This window comes from Phoca vitulina, unplaced genomic scaffold (genome assembly GCF_004348235.1).
Source record: "Phoca vitulina isolate PV1807 unplaced genomic scaffold, GSC_HSeal_1.0 scaffold85, whole genome shotgun sequence".
NCBI lineage: Eukaryota > Metazoa > Chordata > Mammalia > Carnivora > Phocidae > Phoca > Phoca vitulina.
This window is the reverse complement of record NW_022589788.1, coordinates 1,123,965-1,148,551: the sequence shown is the minus strand read 5'-3', so window position 1 is coordinate 1,148,551 and position 24,587 is coordinate 1,123,965. Positions and strand designations below refer to the sequence as shown.

Here is a 24,587-nt window from a genome sequence, read left to right as displayed (position 1 = left end):
GTGGACAAAGGCAGGGTAAAACCTGCCGACTGTTAACAGGTGAGTCTGAGAGAAAGGCCCGGGAGAAAAATGTGGGATCTTTGAGCAAACCAAAGGACCATCCCCCCAGTTGTATTTCATCCACCCTCTTCATCATCAGAAATCACCCAGCCCGAGCTAACCCTCTCCCTCCTCATGGCACACAACACTGCCCGTGTCTGAGCAGCAATAATAAATCTCTACATAGAAATCCATAAATCTTTAGTAAGAAAATTTTCTCATATACCAAATTCAAATTAAAAAAAAAAAACAAACTAAAAACACATTTAGTGTTCATTTGCTGTTAGGTAAATGAATGTTGAAAACTGAATTTTTCAACACAACAGAAGTATAAACTACATTTCCTATACACCTTGATAATCACAAGTAATCATGTTATCGGCCTACTGTTTGCTAGTGAACACAAAGCTAGAAATTAAAGTCGGGCCACAGTGAAACAAAACAGAACAGAACAAACCCCATCAGCCAATCCACCCAATTCTGTAGTCTTATCAATGAACATTTTCCAGAGTGAGCTCACTGACGGGACAGGGAGCAGTAGAAGGAAAATACCCAGTAAACACGGACTTAGAACGGGTGAGTGGGCAGACGTGTGAGGGACGTGCTGGCTCTGACCGGCCTCTGCCGCAGGGCCGACAGGTGAGTGGGCCCACCGTCCCTGCCTCACTACTCTACACCTGACACATCCCTTAACAACACAGTTTTCGGAGAAAGCAGCCTCTTAAGCTTCATTTCCTCACCTTTTCCAGGAAGATGGAAATAGCGGCGTGAATGTATACTACATTACAGGGGTCCTCGCACAGCAAGGATCCCCCCCCAAGCTGGCCAGAGGGAGCCCCTCCCTATCAGCTCACCCCCTACTTCTTTAACATTTAACATTCAGAAAGAAGGCAACTCGAAAAAAACTCTGCATTCAAACCCCAATTTTTAACATGTCCATCGGATCCGGAGTCACAGACGGGAGGGGGACGGGGTGCTGAGCTCTCTGAGGCAAGACGCCACTGGGCGCTGGGGGGCCCCCGGGGGCATCAGGAAGAGTAGCCACACCTCCTGGCCCAGCCCCACTCAAAGAGCAGCCCAAGGCTGAACCGTCTGACGGAGGAACCGAGGCCCAAAGAAAGAGCCGTCAACATGGGCCCAGGGGAGAGAGCCCCAGTGCCCTACCCACCAACCCATGTTCTTCCCTCATTGTGGCTGGAACAAATTGAAAGCTTTAAAAGAAAAAAAGAAAAAAAAAAAAAAAAAAAGAAAAACTGCATGGAGAGAAAGACAGAAAACACAGACCAGTCCTGGGTCAAAGAAAGGAACAGCACCTTTTATTTAAGATTTACAGAAAAAGTTAGCACGTTTCCACTTGGAGATATTTCCTAAATTAACAAAGTCTGTTTTGAGGAAATAAACACTGAATACATATTTTGAATGGAAATATAAATGTTAAAGACACACATGAGGCTTGTTTCCTGATTGGGGTCTAAGATACACATACAGAATACAGACCTTACAATATTACAGTCCATGACACAGATTGCAGGAGATGGCGACTTTCGTCCCACCCAGCCCCTTCCCAGCGACCGGACAGACAACTAGCACACGGTCGGAGGGGTCCAACGGCTCTGTGCTCAGCAAACCACCCGCAAGAAGAACACAGTGCGCAGGGCACCACACCAGCACGCCTTACTCCAGCTGCAGGCTCCACGTGCACCAGGTGACGGCACTTACTCGGAGATGCTGTTTGTGAAAGCGACACATTCACCTGAGTGGTCCCAACACAGTCCCAAATCTCAGTCTACGACATCTACGGTCTATTCCATATCCAGTAGGATGCATTTGGAAAAAGAACAACGGAGGAACTGAACGGACACAGACTCTGTCAAGACTTTCCCGGCGCTTCCCGACGCCACCAAAGCCACGCTGGCAGCACAGATCTCCAAGCAGCTTAGTTCCTGACTTTTCAAAGTTTTCTTGAGTCTGAAAATACTTCCTCTACTCCCCACTCAGTATGTGATAGTATCCAATTGCCTATTTGCCTTAGAAATACATTACTTTATGGGCAGGGAAGGCTGTCTCCTTAACATGTATCACAGGAATTTTTCAAGATGGTATTGATGAACATAAGGTAACCTAGTGAACACATTTGAACCAACTTCTAGAAACAATGTAGCCATTTAGGGTGACTTATGCAGATCCCAGTCCTCTCTGCTGTGATGGGAAAGGGCCCCTACGCCTCGGACGGTGGTATACACAGTGATTGTAAAATTTTTTGACAAAACAAATCCCTTCACAAGTTGAATACCACATCATTTTTGAAATACAATTACAGACCTTGAACAATAAATATTTCTATAAACCAACATTATTTTCATGTTTAAGTTACGCTTTTGTAAAGGAAGAAATAACTATAAGTACTTTCACACAGTATTTTGGATTTACACATGATAAATATCCTGTGCTCAGCAGATTTAATGAGCTTAAAATCAAAAGACTAATCTCAGACAGGTCCTCCAAGTTAACATCACAGTGAAATATTAAAAGTGGAATTAAAATAATTTTTAAATCAGTCATTCATCACCTAAAATACTACAGTTCAGAATAACTTTTATTAAAGCGACCCTTCTAGATGACATCGACTAGAACCATCCTAGCTGCCCCTACATTCTAGGGTTAGGTCTGAGTCATTGAACACACAGATCTCCAGCTCACACACGGTCTTTGTGCTTCACCTTCTAACCTGGGTGCTTCTGTGTCGTCCGACAGCCCCAGAAGGTGCCAGTGAGAGCCAAGTGCTGGCCACGGCGGCATCAGGCCATGCAGCCACTGGTCCAGATTCAAGGCTGGCCCTGATCAGGGGTAAAATGAGTCTCTAAAATGTCCTATCAGCCCCACTTTGCCCCAACTATATCCCTCCGTAGTGGCCGTCCCGTGGAGAGTGGGCTGGGGAGGGGCGTGGGCTGGCCTGCTGCGAGCAACACATTGTGCCCTCCCTGTGGCAACCTGAAAACAGCAATGAAGCCCCTGCCTGCAGCTGAGCAAACCCCCCACCCCCACCGCCAGGCTGGGCCACCCCATCCCTACTTCAGTCATTCCTTAAAGGTACAACATGCCTGAATGGTTAGCACGCTTTAAAATCTATACCAAAGAATTATATGCCAAAACTCAACAGCTACATGTAGGCCAGAAAAAGTTATAAAGTGGATCTAATATGTAACCTGCTAGTCACAAAGGTCTCTAACACGACGACAGGGCCTGACACTGAGGGACACCCGCCCTCGCTGGTGAAAATGCCTGGAAGGGAGCATGCCCCTCCCCCAGGCAGTACAAGGAGAATGATGAATATGGTACATACCATCTCCTACCTGCTAAGGATGGTTGATTTTCCATCAATGGCAAGTAAATTAGTGGTAATTTCTAATATTCTAGGTAAAACAGCAAAAATAGTATTTAAAGGGATCAAAATCGAGGTCACCGACCAAAAATCCTAAAACATATAGAAGTCAGTATATTTCTTAAAAAAGAAAAGAAGAGAAAAAGGGAAAAAGAACCTTTAAGAGTCGGTAAGAAGACAGTAACAGATTGGGGAGCATTTTGTGAAACCTTTTCTAACCAGATTCAATTCTCTTAGAAAAAGACTCTCATTCAGATTCATATTCTGAAAGATAAAGAGCAGGCCTCAGCAATCACTCTCTCTGTTGAGAGATTTTTAAAACCGGGAGGACAGTACTGACTTTAATAAGCCTGCAGTGCGACGGCCTGGCACCAAGTAGAAAGAGCCCTCGCCAGGTCACACACAGAAGTCTACCTGGACCAGAACGAGTTAATCATCTAAGGGCTAGACATGATTAAGAAGCGTTAGGTCAGAGATCAAGCGAGAAAGGAACCCAGTCCACTTGCCAGAGTACAGGTGTCTGCCCTCTCAGACAGGAGCCCAGCCTCCTCACCAGCCTGACCACACACGGGGCTGCTAAGTCACCAAGGAACCCCTCGCCGAGCCTCCCCTTTCTGCTGGGCCGGACCAAATGAATGGGGGACTTGACTGAAACACGCTTGTACTATCACTGAAATACTGCACGGACTCACAGCTGTCTGCCACAGCAGGGCCCCACACCCGCTCACGTCAGGTTTGGCCAAGAACCCTCTTCAGGGCGCCTGGGTGGCTCGGGCGCCTGGGTGGCTCAGTTGGTTAAGCGACTGCCTTCGGCTCAGGTCATGATCCTGGAGTCCCAGGATCGAGTCCCAGGATCGAGTCCCACATTGGGCTCCCTGCTCGGCAGGGAGTCTGCTTCTCCCTCTGACCCTCCCCCCTCTCATGTGCTCTCTCTCTCTCTCTCATTCTCTCTGTCTCAAATAAATAAATAAAATCTTTAAAAAAAAAAAAAAAAAAAAAAAAAAAAGAACCCTCTTCAAAGGCATTTCTTTATCATTTTAATTTTGTACCCATACAGGGTGCACTTTCTGTTTTGGGAACTAAAAGATGCTGATCTACAATCTTAGTTTTATTCTTTTTTGGGGGACACTGCTAAGACAGACCCTCGGTGGTTTTCGAGTCACCACCCCTGGGCAAACACTGGCTCTGCTCTGCCCGCAACGCTGGCCCTCGCACGCCTCTGGTCTCAAGTCTCGGGCAAGCAGGTCAGGGCCAAAGAGACCCCAGGGAACGCCGACCTTGTCACTAACGGTTCAGGTTCCGCATAGTCTTCTGCATCCTTTCTTCTGGTGCAAGCAGCTGGGAACATCCCCACCACCTTTATCCCGCTCCCCAAACCCTGAACGCTTCATCTTAAACCTTTCTGTGCTTCTGCCTGAACTTCCAGAGAAAGCCTTGGACTCAGACACACCTAAGCTGGGGGAACCTCCCAGAGAACACCTACGAAGCAGGATAACCCTTCTCGGAGGAGGTGAGACAGACAAGACTCCTCCACGCACGGTGCAGAGCCACCCTTGGCCTTATGTTCATGAAGCTGTGCTTCCGTGCCATGAGATTTGGCCTAGATTTCTTGGTAGTTTTTAGGAGCATCCTCTTAAAAAACACGGGTTATTTTCAGTTGGGAGACAGCTATAACAGGTGTCTTTATACAGATAGAAGTGCATGAAGAGAGCACGGAGATGCTAGTACACCTGAATGCATCACCGTCAGAGGCATTTAACTTCTGTATGAACTCTCAAGAAAGGCCCCGCAGGGGAGACAGAAGCGCACAGCAGGTGGGTAAACAATACAGAACCCCGACTGCCAGCAGGTGCACTTACTTAACGTACCGCCCTATCACGGTGGGGAATTTTCAGTTTTAAAACAGCTACAATCTAAACTGTTGTATATTCAGACAAGTTTTTACCTCTTGCGAATGCCTCACATTTTATACTAGGGAGTTCCTTCTCGTACCTACCTCCCCTCACGAGGCACAAATGCGGTGTATGGCAGACGGTTCGAAGCAAGTAAATGGGACCGTTACAACGGTTCTATGTCAGTATGAGCAAAAGTCATCTCACCAACAGGCAGTTCAGATGACAAGACTAGAATGTATCAGTGTTATTCTGATCTCTCTAGGAAATGAGGGAATTCATGTTAAATTAGTAGCATAATGAATTTTTGTGCTCTTGGCAGACAAACTTACTTGCCGCTAAGCTCTTTCAAAACAGGAGCCCTTTCCACTCACCTTCAGGAAGCCATGGGTGGGCCCTCACGGGAGCTCCGCTCATCCACTGGCATTCCCCAGCAAGACCGCTGCTGGCATTTGGAGCAGGGCAGTTCTGCCACCTGTGGGACTGTCCTTCTCACTGCCTGCACCTGGCCACCTTCCCAATATCCCCAGCAACACTGCATACTCCCCTATCCTTGTCCCCACCCCATGCCCGCCTATGTACTCAGCTGATGCTAATTTTATGCTGCCTAGTGGACATGCTATTCAGCCATTTTGACAGTTCTGCCTAAAGAGGAAAGCGCCTACTCTCTGGCTAACTTCTAATGCACCTAACACATGTTGGTGGCTGACTGGCTGCCCATTCAAAATTCATCATGCTATAATTTCAAATGAATTCTTGTCAAAAGCCTTTCAGGCTAGTCTTTACTTGGGGTGATCGTTTCTTGAACTGGACCACTTTTACATGACCTTTTTTCACATTTTTAAATTTAATAATTAGTTTTCTGTGAACCCTACATTTACTCCTGAGCTTTTTCATGTCCTTTAGGAACAGCATGACTCAGGCCACCTTGGAGGCCATGTATCCCACCAGCTCTGGGCAGAGCCACCCCCACTGACCCCCAGCCACAGGCTAGTACCCTCAAGTGCTATTCAAACCAACCCAGTGTCTGCCACTTCTAGGTTTATTTTACCCCCACGTGCATAATGCAGTCAAGAGGATCGCTTTTCATGCCAAAGCAAAAGTTATACTTTTGGATAAAAATGGAATGATGGTGATTTTATTATTTTTATTGTTATAACCATTATTGTCACAACAGCGAACCACTGAGTCCTTGCAAGGCGCCAGGCACCCTAAGTGTTTAACATGCGTTACATTACTTAACGGTTTAGAACACAAGTATTAGTCAGAAACTTTCATTAAAGGTAGAACACATCTGCAGAGTGCGCTGGGAATGAGCCGGGTGCTGTTAACATGGTAACATGAACAGCACTCCTTCTGCCTCCACGAGCTGAAGGGGCAAGCGAGCCCTGTGCCTCACCATGCAAACATGCGGACACCCAGGGGCAGGACGCCAGGTGGTCACCCAAGACTTAGACATTTAGTATGATGGTGGATGTCCTACAAAAGCAACTGATGAAGCGGTTGTTGTAAATAACCTGATCATGGTATCCCCGAGATACCGGTCACTGAATCAGAAGAGTAGAGTGAAATGGCTCATAATGATACTGTAAATGGTATTCTTCCTACAAATTTGCTGTATACAGTGTCATAGTAAAACTGCTTAGTAAAAAAAAGACAGAATCAAAACTCCTCCTGCCTTTTATGTTGGAAATTAGTTTAATATGTACAGTACTGAGTACATTCCATTGGCAATGGGAATTAGCTGACGAGGACTCCTTTTAGTGTGTGCTGCTTGTTTTCTGTTTCTGAAGGTGCAGATGCCAGCATTTTTCAATAAAAACTCAGCAAGTCATGAACTAGCAGACAAGTGTGGCCTCTAGCAAGACCAGCCCCTTCGGCGCAGAGTCCTTGTCACAGGCCCAGGGCAGCCCCAGGTGAAGGGCATCCCCTCAACGTGAAATCTACATGGATCATTGCAATATGAGTGTGTTTCTATCATGAGATGAATGTGATCAGGTAAATGGCCTTGATTAGGTATCTTACCTTGGTCTTAAAATTTGTTATCTGTTTTCTTCATTGTATGTGTTAGTAATACCAGTAAAAACAGATTATCACACATCTTCCATAAAGTGATTGTGACAGGGATGTCCCTTAGTGTGTACGATGATACACCACCTGCAGCAGACATCCTGGAATATTACAGCATTTTAAGTGCAGCACAGGGCAGCTGAGTTCAAATCCAACTTGGCTGATGTGGGCTCCCATAAAAGCTGTTACCAGTGAAGGCGAAAAAAATAAGAATTTGCTCTACTAAGGGAATAAGAAATGAAGTTACAAAACACTTAAATCACATTAATTCCTTCACAGGCCTTCGTCATGCAAGTGTGTAATTTTAATCTATTCTCTTCATTAGGGTGCTGTAGTACTATGTAATAATTATTCCAATATCAATTTTATTTCTCACATATACCTTTTTTGAGAAGAATTTAAACCACAAGTGACCTCAAATGTCTTGAAATACCAACTCTGTGAAAACCATTTCAATCAAGGGTGATAAAAGCAGGACACACAAACATGCAGTGGGCATGTGACCTGAATAAGGGGCCAGTATGAACCCCAAACAGCAACTCCCATGGCTGCCTAACTCCCACCAGAACAGGACCAGTGGTTTATAGGACGTTGTTTTGTAACACTACATTTTGCCTCCCGTGCTAAAAGGCGTTCAGCGTTGTAAACGCGTACTGTAGTTCAGTAGTGTTAACACATAACAGACAAGGCTTTTTGTTCACCTGAAGTGGTTTTAATGAACAATATAATTCTATAAAAATGAACGCTAATGAAAGATTCATATAAGCCACACGAAAGTGGCCTGATGGAAAGGCCTAGTAATTTATATGTTTTTATATAAGCAACAGAATGCATACTATGGGATCTATGTATCACCTTCAAAATGCAGGACAGTGTATGATTTTAATGTATTTAATATATAATATAAACATATTTAATAAACTATCCACTTCTGAAGTTCTAAAGAATTAAAAAATCAATGAAATCTAATGATTATAAAATGCTTCATCGAAGTCTTCCCAAGTTCAAAACAAAGATCACACTCACCCTGGTCCCAGTGAACGTCAGACCACCAAGCCTGACCCACCTGCTCTAACCCCACCCCGGCTGTGTCCACCCTGGGCTGTGCTGCCCTGAATCCAAGCCTTTGGCTGGCACAGCTTCTGACCAGGAATGACAGAAAAGATTTGTTTTCAGCCTCAGCGTTTTTCTTGCAACTGTATCTGACAACGAAGTAAAAATTCAATCGGACAGTGGATCAAAGTGCAATGAAAGAAAAACTTATTTAAAAATCTTCTTAAATAAAAAAGCCGACTTTAAGCGGAAGGGTCTCTGGACCTGAAACTCTTTATTTTTAGTATTCTTCTTTAGAATTAGAATCGTCATTTTTCAGGATACTAATCATAATTCAGACAAGAAAAAAGGAAAAAATTTTGTATAGAATTTTTCTTTTCCATGTTTCAATAAGTCCCTGGAATTTCAGTGAAGAATTCATACTGCATTTTCTTGAATGTGCCCAGATATGAGAAATGTTCAGTCACCTACACACATAGCAAACTATGAGAAAGCCCCGGTTCCCACACACATGAGCAGCTTCCCCCCACTACTGGTGTGAATCCCCAAAGACCCCGCTCAGAGCAGCTGTGTCTGCGCCCCCTCAGATGGCTTAGGTCCCTAGAAGACACCCGATGCAGGAAGGCCCGCGCCTCATCTAAGGCGAGGAAGCAGCCAAGGCTGAGAGACAGTAGGAGAACGGCCAGGCCCCACCAGTGACCGTGGCAGAGACCAGGTCAGAAGTGCCACCTTCTTGCCCAACAGGGCGAGGGGTCTATCCACTCCCTGCCTTACTGCCTTGTTCAAAAAAAGCCCAAGGTTAGCATCTCATAAATACTCTAAAAACAGAACTCATGTCTACAATGAGAAAAAGAGGATCACAGGGAACAAAACAGTAAGGAATTAAAACTTGAATATAAACTCCTTGGGTAGTCACTAAAATCGGGAATCCAAAACTCCCTCTGGACAAAAAAAGTGTCAGACTTGCATTCTGAGGCTGTTTTTTGTTTTGTTTTGTTTTGAGAACAGCAAAGACTTTAAATTTGGTGATGAAGTCCAGATGTCATGATACAATGAGGGTAATAGCCTCAAGTAGCTATTATTCTGCTATTGTATATTCTGCAAATCCAGAAGATAGAGGAGTCGTATTACCATGGTGGTTCTGACTCACCTCCACACTCAAGTATCTACGAATACGCCAGGATTTAAAGGACTACAACCCTGGAATGCATGAGGACATTCCTCCATGAGCCCAGATCTGAAGACCGCTGGAATCCAACCCAGCAGGTAACCCACCCTCCATCCCACCTGGGGTGAGTGCACAGCGACTAGTCAGCTCGAGTGACAGTGTCATGTGAGGACCAGAGCAGACTTGCTGGGATGTGGAAAATTAATTACAATGTGAGGGCTATAGGGAACACAACATTTTAAGACAGATTTCAAGAACAATTAAACTACATCCAGACTAAAGTAGATGCACGTACATTTATACATACACTGTGTGCATGTGTGTATATCTGTGGTGCTCAAATAGACTAAAATAGTTGATTTTTTTTTTCCATTCCATGACTTATACATAGTTTAAAGAATCTGAAACTCACCTACATTTGTGGAGAGGACACCAGTGTTATGCTTGTTAAGTCTGACTTTTGCTCACACTTCAACTTGGGAAACTAAATGGCCTTCATACGAACACCACGGTCATCACTATCATTAGTATTTTACCTCATTCTCAGTTAAGGATGCAGAAGGAGACGAACTTTTGCTAAAAGGAGTGGAAGACGCTGCTGTGGACGCCCGATTTCGCTTCTTCAGTGGTTTGCATGCATCTGACAGATGTTTCGTTGCTGTAAAACAATTTTGGTTTATAAAGTAAAGTTTGAAATCTTAAACCTTCAATCTCTTAACTGCTTCAAAATTAGCCCTGTAATAAATGAAGTTCTAAAGATAAATTGTCTGGGCTCCTTTGTCATAGTAAAGGCTTAACTTTTTACTGTGAAAAAATCTGAACAGAAACAAAGGCAAATTGTCCAGTGAACTTTAATGTCCCCCTGCCTGGCCTGCCCCCCAATCCATCAACCTGGGGCCAACACGCTCCATCCACACCTAGCTTCACATCCCCTGCCGCATTCTTCTGGAGCAAATTACAAACATCATTTCACCTGTAAAAAGTTCAGTACATGTCTCTGAAACATAAAGTTTTAAATATAACCACAAGACCACTATACCATTTTTTAAAGTAACAATCCCTTCGTATCATCAAATATCCACTCAATATTCAAACTGCCCACAAATGTCCTTCTTTTCATAGTCTATTTAATTGATTTTTGAAAACCAGCACAGCACCTCATGCAAAATAAGGAAAACACATCCATTTCAACTCTCGCTCCTTTCTCCCCTGAATGTTGTTTTCCTTTCTAATTAAGAGTTGGTGATAGGCTGGGAGGCAAGATGGTGGAAGAGTAGGGGACCTTGTTTCATGTGGTCCCTTGAATTTAGCTAGATAACTATCAATTATTCTGAACACCTAGGAATTCAACCTGAGATGTAAGAAGAGTTGGAGGGTGCCTGGGTGGCTCAGTCGGTTAAGCATCCGACTCGTGATTTCAGCTCAGGTCATGATCTCAGGGTCATGAGATGGAGCCCTGCGTTGGGCTCCGTATTCGGGGGGGGGGGGGGGGGGCGTCTGCTTGGGGTTCTCTCTCTCTCCCTCACCCTCTGCCCCCTCCCACCCTCTTAAAAAAAAAAAAACAAAAAAACCAAAAAAGAGTTGGAGATGATAAGCTCTCTGTAATAAACTGTCAGACGGACACTTCAAAAAGATAGTAAGGGAAAGGGAGCCTGCTTCCCCTTTCATTGCTTTGACTTATTTTTCACAAACATTTGAAGCTAGTTTCTTCAACATGTGAAAGAGAAATAACTAGTCATTACTTTTACTTTTAGCGAATACACATAAACGAGCAGATACTCAGAAGTGGTGTAATTTACAGCAACAACTGGCACACTGTCAAGTAAGAAACCTGGACATTCCTGGTTTAAATAACTTCTTCAGTGTAATTTTAAACTGAAAATAAAGCCCAGTAGAAACCAGTAGAAAAACAACTTCAATAAAATGTAGCTGGAGGGCTGCGACCACTTACACATTCAGTTGCACGAGAACCTCCCTTCCCCCTTATTAGCCGTCAGACCCCTTGGAGGCCACCCCGTACCCTTCCCGGCCCAGCTTCCTGTTCGCCTCCAGCCCGGCCCAGGTGCCTGGGAGAGCTGACAAGGAAGAAGCGCTAACCACATTACCTGCCTGGCTCTTCAGTGAGGAGGCTGCCTCAATGGCCTTGCAAGAGCTTGTTCGGGCTGTCTTGTCATTGATCGTCTCTCTCTGTTATTAAATAAAAAGAAAAAGAAGAAGAAAAGGAAGGGGGGTAAAATCTAATGTGAACTAACACAGGTTGCTGAAACGTTGTGCAACAGAAACGTCTTCCTTTGGAAATGTGCTCCGCACACTCCATGAGCGGGGACCCAGGCTCACGCCTCTTCCACAGCCGGGAGGCTCTCCCCTGCGCCTGCCCCACCATCTGCTGGGATAGAGGGGCTGGCGGGCCATGGTAGAGTCACGTTGCAGAGACTCTTCACGTGAGCTGCATTCCATATGCTACTCAAATTTCCCTCTGAACTCAAAGCAGAGTGTGAAGGAGAAGAAAACAACCCTTCTGCTCCAGAGGCTGCCCAATCAACCCGAAGTGGGGCCTCAAGTCAGTGCCAACATCACTGCTCTAAATCCCTACACTGACAATTCCCAATTTGGAGACAAGGTCCAGACAAACCTCACAAAGATCATCAATAAAGCACGTTTCACAACTGAGAAAAACCACATACACACACACACATACACACACACACGAAGGGCTCAGGAACATTTTGTCCAGTGTTCAGAATCTGAAGGAGTTGAAAATAACCTCTCTTGACAGCCCTGAAGCAGCACTGCCCCACGGCCACCTGCCCCTTCGCAGTGCCGTGGCCGGGCCGGTTCCTGCACCCCAACCCCACTCCCCAGCCTGCCGGGGGCCGATGGAAGCAGCCACAAGACTGTGGACAAGGTCACGGGCACAGGCAGTGATGTGCAGGATATGGCCTACTCAGGTTGATAAAAACTCAACCAGGGGGAGACACCACTTCTCTTTTATTATGTGCTACTTCCTGAGCTCTTGGTTAATAAAACATTTCTACCTATCTACTTAATGTGAATTTGGTATTTCAAATGTCCAGGACCACACATTTTTTAAGGTAAGTATGAAATACAAATCTGTCAAGGCAGCCAATGTCAGTCTGACTGCAGCACAGGGCTGCTTTAATAACGGATGGCCAGAGGGGATACTCGGAGTGTGAGCTGCCAGGTAACACAGATGTCACGCAGGTCAATTTTACCTATCTCGGGGCTGGATACTTGATCACTAACAACTTCACCTGACAGGTGTCTGGAAGAATGTTCTCTTGGCCAGAAAAATAGGGCAGGGCCTCCCTGCTGCCCTGAACTACAACAATGGCCTTAAAGAAGCAAGACGGGGCGCCTGGGGGGGCTCAGTTGTTAAGCGTCTGCCTTCGGCTCAGGTCATGATCCCAGGGTCCTGGGATGGAGCCCCGCATCGGGCTCCCTGCTCAGTGGGAGGCCTGCTTCTCCCTCTCCCACTCCCCCTGCTTGTGTTCCCGCTCTCGCTGTGTCTCTCTCTGTCAAATAAATAAATTAAAAAATCTTAAAAAAAAAGAAGCAAGACAGATGATGCGGTGGCCACATATTTACACTTCAACAATATGTGGAATTTATTTTTCCATTCTTCAAAATAAAACAATAAAGAAAGGAACTTCTTAATTTAGATTAGTAAAAGATAGTATGAAGCTTTTCTCAAAACCATAGATACATGACAACTCTGTATAAACTCAAGCATAAGATACAAAGTCTGTTTCAACTCTCTCAGTTCATGAATAAACGGCACTGGGCCACAAAGGCTCACTGGAAAGGGCTCACACTCTCCGCACGTATGAGCACCATAAGCCAGGTTCACACTCCTTCAGGTACCAGGCAAACTTTGCCCCTTGACGCCTGGTGGACTACACTAGAACTAGACGGCCCTGGGGCTGGATCTCTGTATCTATGTGGTCACACAGCCTGCTTAGTGGTCCCATTAGATAAATAGTAACATGAATTACTAATAAACTGAATGAATTCATAAAATCTATTTTCAATGTCTTTAATGGATTTTGAAAAACTTTTTTTATTGAAGTATAACATATCTCTAGTAGATTTTGATGTTTTCATGCCAACCCATTATTTACACATTGAATAATAACCCTATAGACAAGGGCAATCTTTAGTATATACAATTCCATCAAATCTAAACATCAAGTATTATTCAAAGTGTTTGGATTTTTTCTTTGATAGCCAAGTATCAGAAGTTTGTGTTAAAGTCCCTGGCAGATAAGAACTTGCTCTCTTCAGCAGCCTTCTCAAAGGGGTTTCAGGAGAGAAGCAAGCCCTACTGCCTCTAAAACAAAACCCGCTGAGCACCATCCTCAGAGGAAGGCCATCGGCCTCCCCTAAGGGAAACAAAGCCACTAAAGAGTCACACAGTACACACTCCTCCAGCCGAGGCAGACCTGGGGCATAATTACCTTCCGAAGACCGTGCTTGTCGGTCCTGAGTCTTTTCCTGGGTCCATCTTCAACTTCAGCGTCTTCAGTAGGGTCCTGTGTCCTCTTCGTGTGGTTTCTTTTTTTCCCATTTACATTACCTTGGAATGGGGGATGGGGGAAACTTACATGAAAAACACTCCACAAGCCACCCTCCAAAGCAATGATCACCTAGCCAGGGCATTCATGTGCAAATCCAGCCCCTGATGGGCTTCCTGTAATCCTGTCCGTTTCCAGGGCCTAAGTATTACAGACCAAATCTCTTTGCATTTTGCAAATTGCAAGGGACCATTTCCTGTAACATCAAATTCTGGAAAATCCTTATCTAATCTATAGATTATTATATTGGTATTTGTTATAATTACATTTTAATGTACTATAGCATTAAATTTAAATATAACCCACTAGATTACTAACATTCAAAGACTAGTGGAATTTAAATGTAACTTTAAAAAGTACACAACTTGTTACTTTTTATACATTTCCTGAAAGAAGTATGTTAAGTAGCAACACTCCTTTTGTATCTGCAAATTAAGGGCTTTCTCCATGTTAACTATGCCAGTTATTAGGTATTTCCAGGAATATCAACTAATTCAAGATTTAAGGTCCTGACCTAGAAAAATAAGATGTAATAAGGTAAGAGCGCAAATTCTAGAGAGGTGATTAATTTGAACACACCAATGTTTATTTCAAGCACAAATCCAGTATTTCCATTTGCATGACTGCTTTACAGAGGTTCCGGGTTTATCCCTGGACTGTTCGTCAGACATCTGATGGGAGGGCGCTGTCATCCTCAAACCTTACTACCAGGTGGGACAGAGTAGCACAGCCAGGAGTGTGGCATCCAACAGTGCCTCAGGAGGACGTGCAGCTGGCCACACCCTGGTCACTCTGCCCAGGGCCTCAGCACAGGCGGAGGTGGTGAGGGTACTGCCAGTCCTAGAACAGTGAGCCCCCCAGCACTGTGGGCTGGCCCTAGAGGCCCACCGGGAAGAGGCCTGCCGAGCAGTGGGGTCTGCTCCGGCTCACCAAGCACAACCAGCATAGGGCAGAGCCAGCCTGACCTGCCGGAACCTCCTCAATCCGGTTTGCCCAACCTCATCAACATGTGTCCACTGAGCTACAGATACCTGTGAGCAGCAACTGCCACCTCACCTTCACACAGGTGAGATGATGTCACCGTCCTTTACCTAAGACCCTCCCCCTGCACCCGAAGTAAGAAAGCAGGCGTTTCATACAGACGTAGGCAATGTGGGCATCTGTTTGAACTCCTCACACTGAGGCCATGGGACAGCTGATGCCACCGACACAGCCCATCATCTTGGTTATTGGCATTGGGGGCCCCCAAAAGGGAGGCTAGAGGGCCTCCAGGACAAGCACACACCTGACATACACTGAGAGTGGAAAGCAACCCTGTCCTCCTGTCTGCCAAGTACTCAGTACACACAATCACAGTCACACTTAACTCTTGAAGGGTTATAGTTAAATCTGGCTTCAGGAAAGCCTAACTCATTCTTAAATAAGCCAGTCATTGAAAAGGCCCACTCTTCTAGGGCGCCTGGGTGGCTCAGTTGTTAAGCAACTGCCTTTGGCTCAGGTCATGGTCCCAGGGTCCTGGGATCGAGTCCCATATCGGGCTCTCCGCTCCGCGGGAAGCCTGCTTCTCCCTCTCCCACTCCCCCTTGCTTGTGTTCCCTCTCTCACTGTGTCTCTCTCTGTCAAATAAATAAATAAAATCTTTAAAAAAAAAAAAAAAAAAGGCCCACTCTTCTAGATCTAGTGTACTGATGAAGAGTCAAGTGAACGTCTGCCTTTTAAAGAAAATGCACAAATCCAGAACATCCTCGCTATTCTAAATTATAGTATTTGCAACAAACGCTGAACAAATTGAACAAAATTCAATATTAATATAAGAGACAGTTGATGTGGAGATCTAGAAAGGCCTAACATCAACAGCATCTGTGAACAAACAGGAAGGTCGCCTAAGTGCGTGCGCAGAAAGAGTCGGATGCACGCGGTGCTGGTCTAGAAGTGGTCTAGAAGCACATGCCAGTGCACACAGTGACTAGTGCAATGACTTCTGGGTCTTGGTCTCCTTTTAGGTGAGTCTTGAAACACTTTATATTTGGCCTCTCCAAAACTCTTCAGTCATGAACCTTGAGAGATACAGAATTGTTTTGTATTTTAAATTGATAACCATATATTTTTTATGTTAGAAATGTCGGTTTTCCATGACATGTGTCCAACCATGCTCGGATGACAGATCTGACCGCTGTTACAGGTTCTCTCCAAGCTTAATAGTGTTAAGCCTCCCTTCTCTTTCCAATGACCAAAGCAAAGTTGCATTTTTTGTTTTTTAAACTGAAGGCCTAAGAAGAACCAGAGGACAGCCACATTTAAGGTCAGTCCACAGTCACCTTCCTCACCCTGTGAGCTCTCAAGCAAACAGGCCAGGAACGCCCTCCCTGCTCCCAGGTCCAGAGCCCCCCACCTGCAGAGGTGAGAACCTCCTGAGGTGCAGGCGTAGTTCCTGCCGGGAGGGCATCCCCGCGGGGCCACGACGTGCCTGCAGTCTGACCCGACCACATCACGTAAGCCTGGAGTCCTAGAGACCGCCTAGGCTCCTTTCCTTCTTGTGTCCCCCCTCACACCACCCCATCAGCTGCAAAGGCTAGAGTGCCCGCTCCACTTGGGCTCACAGGCCAGACAGAGGATCACACTGAGCAGCTCTCATGACAACGAGGGAGAAAATGCAGACAGCAGAGGTTGCTTTATTGTGACCACACGCACTCTGGTTGCTGGCACGAGCACCAGGGGTCAGAGCTGGGGGGAGCGGCCACGCTTCCCTACAATTCCCAGACCGGAGCTCAGCTGGCTACACGACACACGCATCACAACTAAGCAGAGTACACTAGTACAGCTTTACGTTTACCAGAGTCTTCTTCAGACTGGGAAGAGGCCACTAGGGCAAACTTTGTGTTATAGCGCGCTTTCTGTTTCTCGTTGAGCATGTCCCACTGGGATCCAAGCAGCTCTTCAATCTCCTCACCTGAGGCGTCTGGGTGCTCAGCAACAACCTGTGGACACAGGAAAGGTGGGGTCAGAAGGCCACATACCTACAACTCACCTGGGTTTTGTTTTGCACAAAATCCAATGCACAGCCCTTGGGAACTCAGCATGTGGTGTATTTATTCCATCACGGGACAATGCCCCACAAAAGCTTCAAAGAAAATTAGTGATTATCTGATGCTATAACCCATTGAAAGCTCATAAATAAAAGCAGTGCTGGTGAAAAGAATTCAACTGTATTTATGTCAAGGGAGGAAACAATAAATGGTAAGAGGAAAAAATACACTTTTCCAAAATCACTAAATTATTACTAGTAAGTTACAATTATCTAGACATCCTTGAAAAATCAGTGGTAGGACAAGTGCCATGGAAACACTACCTGTCAACACAGGGGTGAAGTCTTAGCTTGGCTTTCTCATTTGCTATAGCATACACCCTGCAGCTCTCAGGTACATGCTCTGGAAGGATGGCACAGATGGCAGGCCAAGGAGCACACCATGATGCCTCACGGTGCAGGCCAGCACGCAGAGACAAGCCCCCTGCATGGCCCTCCAGCCATGCTGGGACTGCCAGCATGAGCACCCCGGAAGCATGCTAGAAATGAGGACCTCAGGCCCCACCCCAGACTTGCCAACCAGGAACCTGCATTTTCCCAAGGTCTGCAGATGATCCACGGGCCCACAGCCTTGTCTGCACACTAACAACCAGAGAAGTTTTAAAGCCTCTGGTGTTCAGGTCCCACCCAAGGCCAGTTCATTCTCTGGGTCTGGCATCAGTGTTTTCAAGACTCTCGGGGGCTCTCATGTGCACCAAGCCTGAGAGCTATCAACACCAGGGGCACAGAGGTGGACAAACAATGGCTGGCAAGCCAAACCCGCCCCACCTCCTGTTTTTATATGGTCCATGAGCTAAGAATTGATTTTACATTCTTAAACGGTTGAAAAAAAAAGTCAGAAGAATATTTCCTAGCACATACAAATTACAGGAAATTCAAGCCTCCGCGTTCACAGAGAGTTTACGGGAAGCAGCCACAGGCACCCCTTCAGCTGTCTTCTGGGGCTGCTCTCCTGCTACAAGAGCAGAGCTGAGCGGACACAGGCCTCAACTGCCCCGGAGGCCCTCTCGGAAAGGTCTGCTGCCTCATTCTGAGCACTAGCCAGCACGCTTTGGAGCCAGACCCCAGATTCCCATGTGGCTCCCCCACGTGGCAGCTCTGTGAACTTGTTTAAGTGAAGGTGTCTCCCCCTCTGTGATGTGGGGCTGCTAACACTTCACCTGGCAGTGATAAGGGATCAACGAGTTAATCCTGCTGGTCACTATTACCACCTAGATCCACCACCTGCCCAACAAACGGAGGTAACCTCTGCCCCAAAATGCAAACCCCCACTCACAACATGGGTCACTGCAGACGGCTTCCTACAGCCTCCCGTGTCCCCCACACCTCATCGTGTCCTCCCTGGCCCTGATGGACGCTGGCACACCACCAACTTCCACCCACCCTCGCATCTCAGAGCATGTGCATTTTCAGATGTGGATCAACAACCACCTACACAATCATCCTGCCCTTCGGTGTCCTCACAGCCCGAGAACGCCTTCTGCAATTCAAAGTCCAGCTCTGGGCTCCAGAGTTCCACCAGGTGTTCTCCTCGGTGTCCCTTGTGAACTGTCACCATTCCCACCTTGCCCCTGCCTCGGCAGTCCCAGCCCCACACACACCTGCTTCCTCCTCTCATCTTGGGGCAGGGCATCCTCACCTCTTGGCCCAGCAGGATTCTGTCCTGCCTGCCCATCCTTCAGGAGGGTGAGCTCAGCAGCTCCAACATTTCAAGCATCAAAGGTCTCAGACGTTCATGCAACAAAGGTTTCTGTGCAGAGTTTCAAAGTCACAGGAAAATTGCCTTCTGGAACTCTCCACTTAAAGATTCCTCAAGATTAGCACATGCATCTGTGGACCCACCACCCTCCTTGGTCACCCACCCCTGAGTACAATATCCTCAAACAGAATGAATCCCAGCAGTGTTCACAGCTGCTTCATCAAACAGGACTCCTGAATCCTCCTTGAAGCCCCCTTCCCCTTGCACCTAAATCCATGCCAGGCTGGCCAGCTCCACTCCTGAACATCTTTGTATCCACCCCATCGAGATGGCTATGGTTTCAGCAACCAGTCTGCTGGCTTTCAGTCCTATCCATCTACCTGCTGACATTCGCATCCTAAAAGGTCTCCCTCCTTGCAACCAGAGGGACCACAGCCCAGCCCACATGTAGGGTAGGGTCCCTGCCACTTGGCAATATCTTCCATGGCCCCCCATAACCTGGAACCCATCCTCACCCCACTTTCATCACTCCCGGAACAACTCTGCACTCAGGGGCACAATGGCAGCAGGCTCCATCTCCCCCTGAAACATTCTCTTCCACCAGGCTGACTTCAGATCACCCTTTTAATTTCAGCTACAATGCTATATTTACTCAATCACTCATTCATTCAAGGAACATTCTGTGCTAGGGACAGAAAATAAAAAGGTCACAGCAGTCACCATCCCACCCACAGTGTTCACCTTCTGGAGGACCATCTGCTTATTTTTCATCCCTAACCATATACTGTGTACTCCAGTGGGGGCGCAGAGTATCTCCATCTTCATTTTAGGTTAATAAGGCACTGGCTGCTCACTGAAGTCGATGGGTTTTATCAGCGAAGCAGTGCAGTACAATGCTTACATGTTCTGTGTGTGCTCGTGCGTGACCACGCACACACACGTGATTATTCGGGCCAAGTCCCAGTCCTTCTTCCTGCCTGTGTCCTCCTACTGGTAAAGGAGAGTCACTTTACATATCTGAGTTCAGGGTGGCTAGCTGTAAGACAGGGATAGTTTACGCCAACCTCAAAAGGCCTTTATGAGAATTGAATATAATTTTTCACAGTAACATACTGCAATGTATCTTACAGATGGTAAGCACTCAGTAGTGGCTACTTCCATATTTTTTAAAAAATTTATTTATTTGTGGGGCGCCTGGGTGGCTCAGTCGTTAAGCGTCTGCCTTCAGCTCAGGTCATGATCCCAGGGTCCTGGGATGGAGCCCCGCGTCAGGCTCCCTGCTCAGCAGGGAGTTGGCTTCTCCCTCTGTCCCTCCCGGACCCGACTTGTGCTCTCGCTTGTTCTGTCAAATAAATAAATAAATACATAAATGAATAAATAAATAAATCTTTTTTTAAAAAAGATTTATTTATTTGAGAGACAGAGAAAGAGAGCATGTGTGCAAGCAGGGGCGGGGGTAGAGGGAGAAGGAGAGAGAATCTTCAAGTAGACCCCTCACTGAGTGCAGAGCCCGACGCGGGACTCCATCTCAGGACCCTGAGATCCTGACCTAAGCCAAATCCAAGAGTTGGGATTGGGACACTCAACTGACTGAGTCACCCAGGCACCCCAACCATATATATTTTTTTAAGATTTTATTTATTTGAGAAAGAGAAAAAGAGAGAGAGAGAGAGAGAGAGAGAGCGCATGAGCACAGAGGGAGAGGGAGAAGCAGACTTCCCGCTGAGCAGAGAGCCCGATGCAGGACTCAATCCCAGGACCCTGAGATCACGACCTGAGCCAAAGGCGGGCGCTTAACCGACTGAGCCACCCAGGTGCCCCGATTTTTAATAAACTATCTCAGACATACAAAAAAATATGGAAAACCAAATACCCACAAGCTCACACACTGTGCTGATTGAACTGTTACCACTACAAAGATTCAGAGCGCTCCTCAGAGATCGCACTCCCTGCCCTCAGCCCACCTGTCGCCTCACACATCCTTTGAGAGCTCTGTGCGCCTTTTAGACTTCTGAGATGGCTACAGTCCCCTACAGCTCACACCTCAACTCCTGGTACTCCTGCCTCCCTACTGAACAGCACTGGCCAGTGTAGCCAATGCACAGTGTAGAAGCGGTGGCATACAGTTTGTCAGGTCTAAGACTTCGTAAGACCTCATCCTGCCCTCTCTCGGATCACCTGCTCCATGAGAAGCCAGCCTCTGTGCTATGAGGACACCCAGCCACCCCATGCAGAGGACCACACAATGAGGCCTCCCACAGGCAACAGCAGGACAGCACCTCGGAAGAAGACCCTCCAGCCCCAGTCAAGCTTTTAGACGATGCAGCCCCAGCCAACATCTCAACTGGGACCTCATGGGACATTCTGAGTCAGAACCACCCAGCTAAGCTGCTCCCCAATTCCTGACCCACAGAAACTGTCCAAGAGTCCATGTGTGTTGTTGTTTTAAGGCACTTAGTTTTGAGGTCATGTGTTATGCAACACTACATAACTGACACGAATATATATACAAAGAATGGAGACATATTGCATGGTTCAACTCTAATGCATCTGTAAAAATTAGGATCAGAGAAGGTGGAAAAGATTCTTTAAAAATGGGAAACGGAGACCACACACATCAGTAGTCAATGACATTGCTACTGACGCTTGAAGCCTTCAGTAAATTCTTCCTGCGCTGTTCATCACAGTGGGGATCCCCCAGCTGCTGCTCTCGTCTCCTTGCCTGCAAACAGAGTCCCCCCCCACCCTCGTCCCACCCAGGTCCTCATCAGTGGGCCTACATCCCACTGTGGACATTGTCTTCCAGCAAACTCATTGCCCCACCTGCAGCCCCTCTAACTATATTCCAGAACACCACAGAACACACTTGTGAGCTGCACATCTAAGCTGAGCCTGATGGACAAAGATGAACAAGCAAAACATGTTAATGAAGAACTCAATACATTTCACAAAGCATAACACTTTCCTTCATTTGCAAGAAGCTGGACCTCAAAAAAAAGTCAAGTGGCAGCCAAATGTCCTTGATAGTCATAGTCTTCTATCTAGTGGCCCTAGAAAAGGGGGGTCCAGAAAGCAGAGGGAAGTCTCCATCCAATGCTGTTCCTCAAGAGTTGGGCATTGATTAATCAATCAACCAAACAAAAACATCCTCGGAGTCACCACTACCTCCCAAAAGGAAAATACAACCTAGAAAGACCCAGATTATTCTCAACTGGAGTCTAGGATTACTTATTACAGAACCAGCACATACACACTTGTAATAAAAACAAAGTAACTGAACCAGTTAAAGAGCATCCTGCCATCATCACTCTTCTGACAACACATAATTACTCAAAATCAACTAGCACCTGAGCCCAGCTGGGAGGGAGGGGGCCCATGGGCCTCACACTGCCCCTCAGCCCTACAGAGACTGGGTACAAGCAGGGAAGAGCAGGGCAGAGCACCTGTCTTTAATGCAGAACTGAATTTTAACTGTACACCTTCAGTTTGGTTGTTGCATGTAGCAGGATGCCAATGGCCACGCTGTACAGAACGGGCTCTGGAGGGCGCTCAGGGCCAGAGAGCTCCAGAGCAGAGGCACGGCTCCTTGAGGGCAGAGCACCTCACCCATGTGTCAGCCTTCAGGCCACAGCCTGTCAGCAGTGTCCGGAGTGACAGGCTTCTGTTTGTTCTTGGCACATTTCTTAGTACTAGAAAGGCCATCTGAGAGCGATTTGGGTCCCCAAAAGCAAAAAGGGTGGTCTTTGTAAAGTGGCTTGAATTCTCAGGCACCCACTTTTCTCTCATAATTTCAAATGAGTGGAGAGACCATGGAGAAACAGACTAGGAACAGGCTGGAGCGCAGCTGGCTGTCCCAGAGCATGCAGCTCTCCAGCAACCACGATAGGCATCCGCTGTCGACATGGGAGTGCACATTCAGAGCGTGCCACTGGAGCCCCTGGCCGGCAGCAGGCCCGGTGTGGTAGCTGCTCACACTGCTCAGTGCTCTGCATGGTTTCAAACCCGGCAGTGGCCACGGCTCCTCCACCTTCCCTGGGAAGACGTCTCAGCTCTGAAACAGAGGACACACGTTCACAGCCACACGTCTACTCTTCTGGGATGGATGTAGGTAGACAGGTGGTAAAACAGGTGGCCATGCTACACTTCTCACACTTCACAGAACGGGATGGGGTGTGCACAGCCATCAGCACACTGCCCTCCCCCGGACCGCCAGTGGGCTCACGGCACTGGTGCCCGGAGTCCTGCTGTAGGGGCACAGCACCGCTGTCGCTCCTTTCACAGCCTTCCAGCTTCGAGCACTGTGCCGTCTCCTTGGGCGCCAAGGGCCAAATACCTGGGCGTGACATCATAATACATAAAAAACACGCATCTTCAATTCCACTATATGTTGCCTAATTTCTCTTGAAACCAGGTGGAAGAAAGGATGGGGGTTCTCACTGCTGCTCAGCATTCCTGAGGCACTGGCTTGTGCTGCTCACCTGGGGGCTGGGGAGACCACCCTCATCACAACTATCATCTGCAGCACCCTGGCTGCCAATGGGCTGAGCAGCATCTCTTCACGGATGCACTGGCTGTCCAGACTTTTCTAGAAATTGCCATTTTCACAGCCTTCAGGATCATTTGAGCTTGTACACACCATTCATCCTTTCATCGTGTTCATGGTGTCCTTGGCACATACACTTTCATAGCTCCTCAACCATCTATGAGCAGTTTGGCTTAAGAAATCCTCCCCTCTCCCAAAGCACAAAGCTGTTCCACAGGAGCTGAGCTGTGAAACCACTGGGGTGGGTCCCAGTGCCCATCCTGAGCAGCCAGCCTGTCCAGCTGTCTGCACCCCTTTCCCATCGCTTCCACATGCTCCAGAGTCTGCTTCCGGGCTCTACTCGGGGTGCTGCCACTGCCCTGAACATCCGAGGCACAAACATCCCTGCTTCTAGCAACAGAACTTCCTATGGGACAGGGCAAGTCTTCAGAATGAGGCTGTTTATCATCCACTTAAAAAGTGCAAAGAAATTCCTATTGGGAGCTTTATTAGGATTATACAAAATTTATAGTTTAATATAAGGAGAATTGACAACTTCAACTTCAGAATACTGAACCTTCCTATCCATTAACATGTCTGTTTATTTAGGTCCGCTAAAGCACCAAGCATTATTTTTCTCCAAAGTTATACATATTGTGTTATATTTATTTCTTGGTACCTTATTTTTTGCTGCACTCATAAATGGTATGTCTTTTTTTTTTTCCTTAAGATTTTATTTTTAAGTGGGGCTCAAACTCATAACTCCGAGATCAAGAGTCACATGCTCTACCAACTGAGCCAGCCAGGCGCCCCAAATGGTATCTGTCTTAATACTACGTTTCCTCTTTGCTGCTGTTCTTGTATACTGATCTTACATCCACCAGTCCTAGTGAACTCTTATTAATTCTAAATATTTTCTGTAGATTCTCTTAAGTTTTCCACACAGACCTCTGCAAACAACGGCAGCTTTATTTCTTCCTTTACAATTATGCCTTTTTCATTCCTTTCCCTTACCTTACTGTACTGGCTAGTATTTTCTCTACAACACTTAAGGTAAGCAGTTAAAGAAAGGCATCTAGTCTTGT

At 46.6% G+C, this 24,587-nt stretch overlaps 1 protein-coding gene across 1 annotated transcript in view; it reads right to left on the bottom strand.

Annotated features, from left to right (window-relative positions):
• Positions 1–24,587, bottom strand: part of NSD2 (nuclear receptor binding SET domain protein 2) — a 57,962-nt gene that overhangs the window by 18,439 nt on the left and 14,936 nt on the right. The window contains 4 exon segments of the mRNA XM_032395463.1: positions 10,141–10,262; positions 11,710–11,791; positions 14,080–14,198; positions 17,030–17,174. Coding sequence (XP_032251354.1) covers positions 10,141–10,262; positions 11,710–11,791; positions 14,080–14,198; positions 17,030–17,174 — 468 coding nt within the window.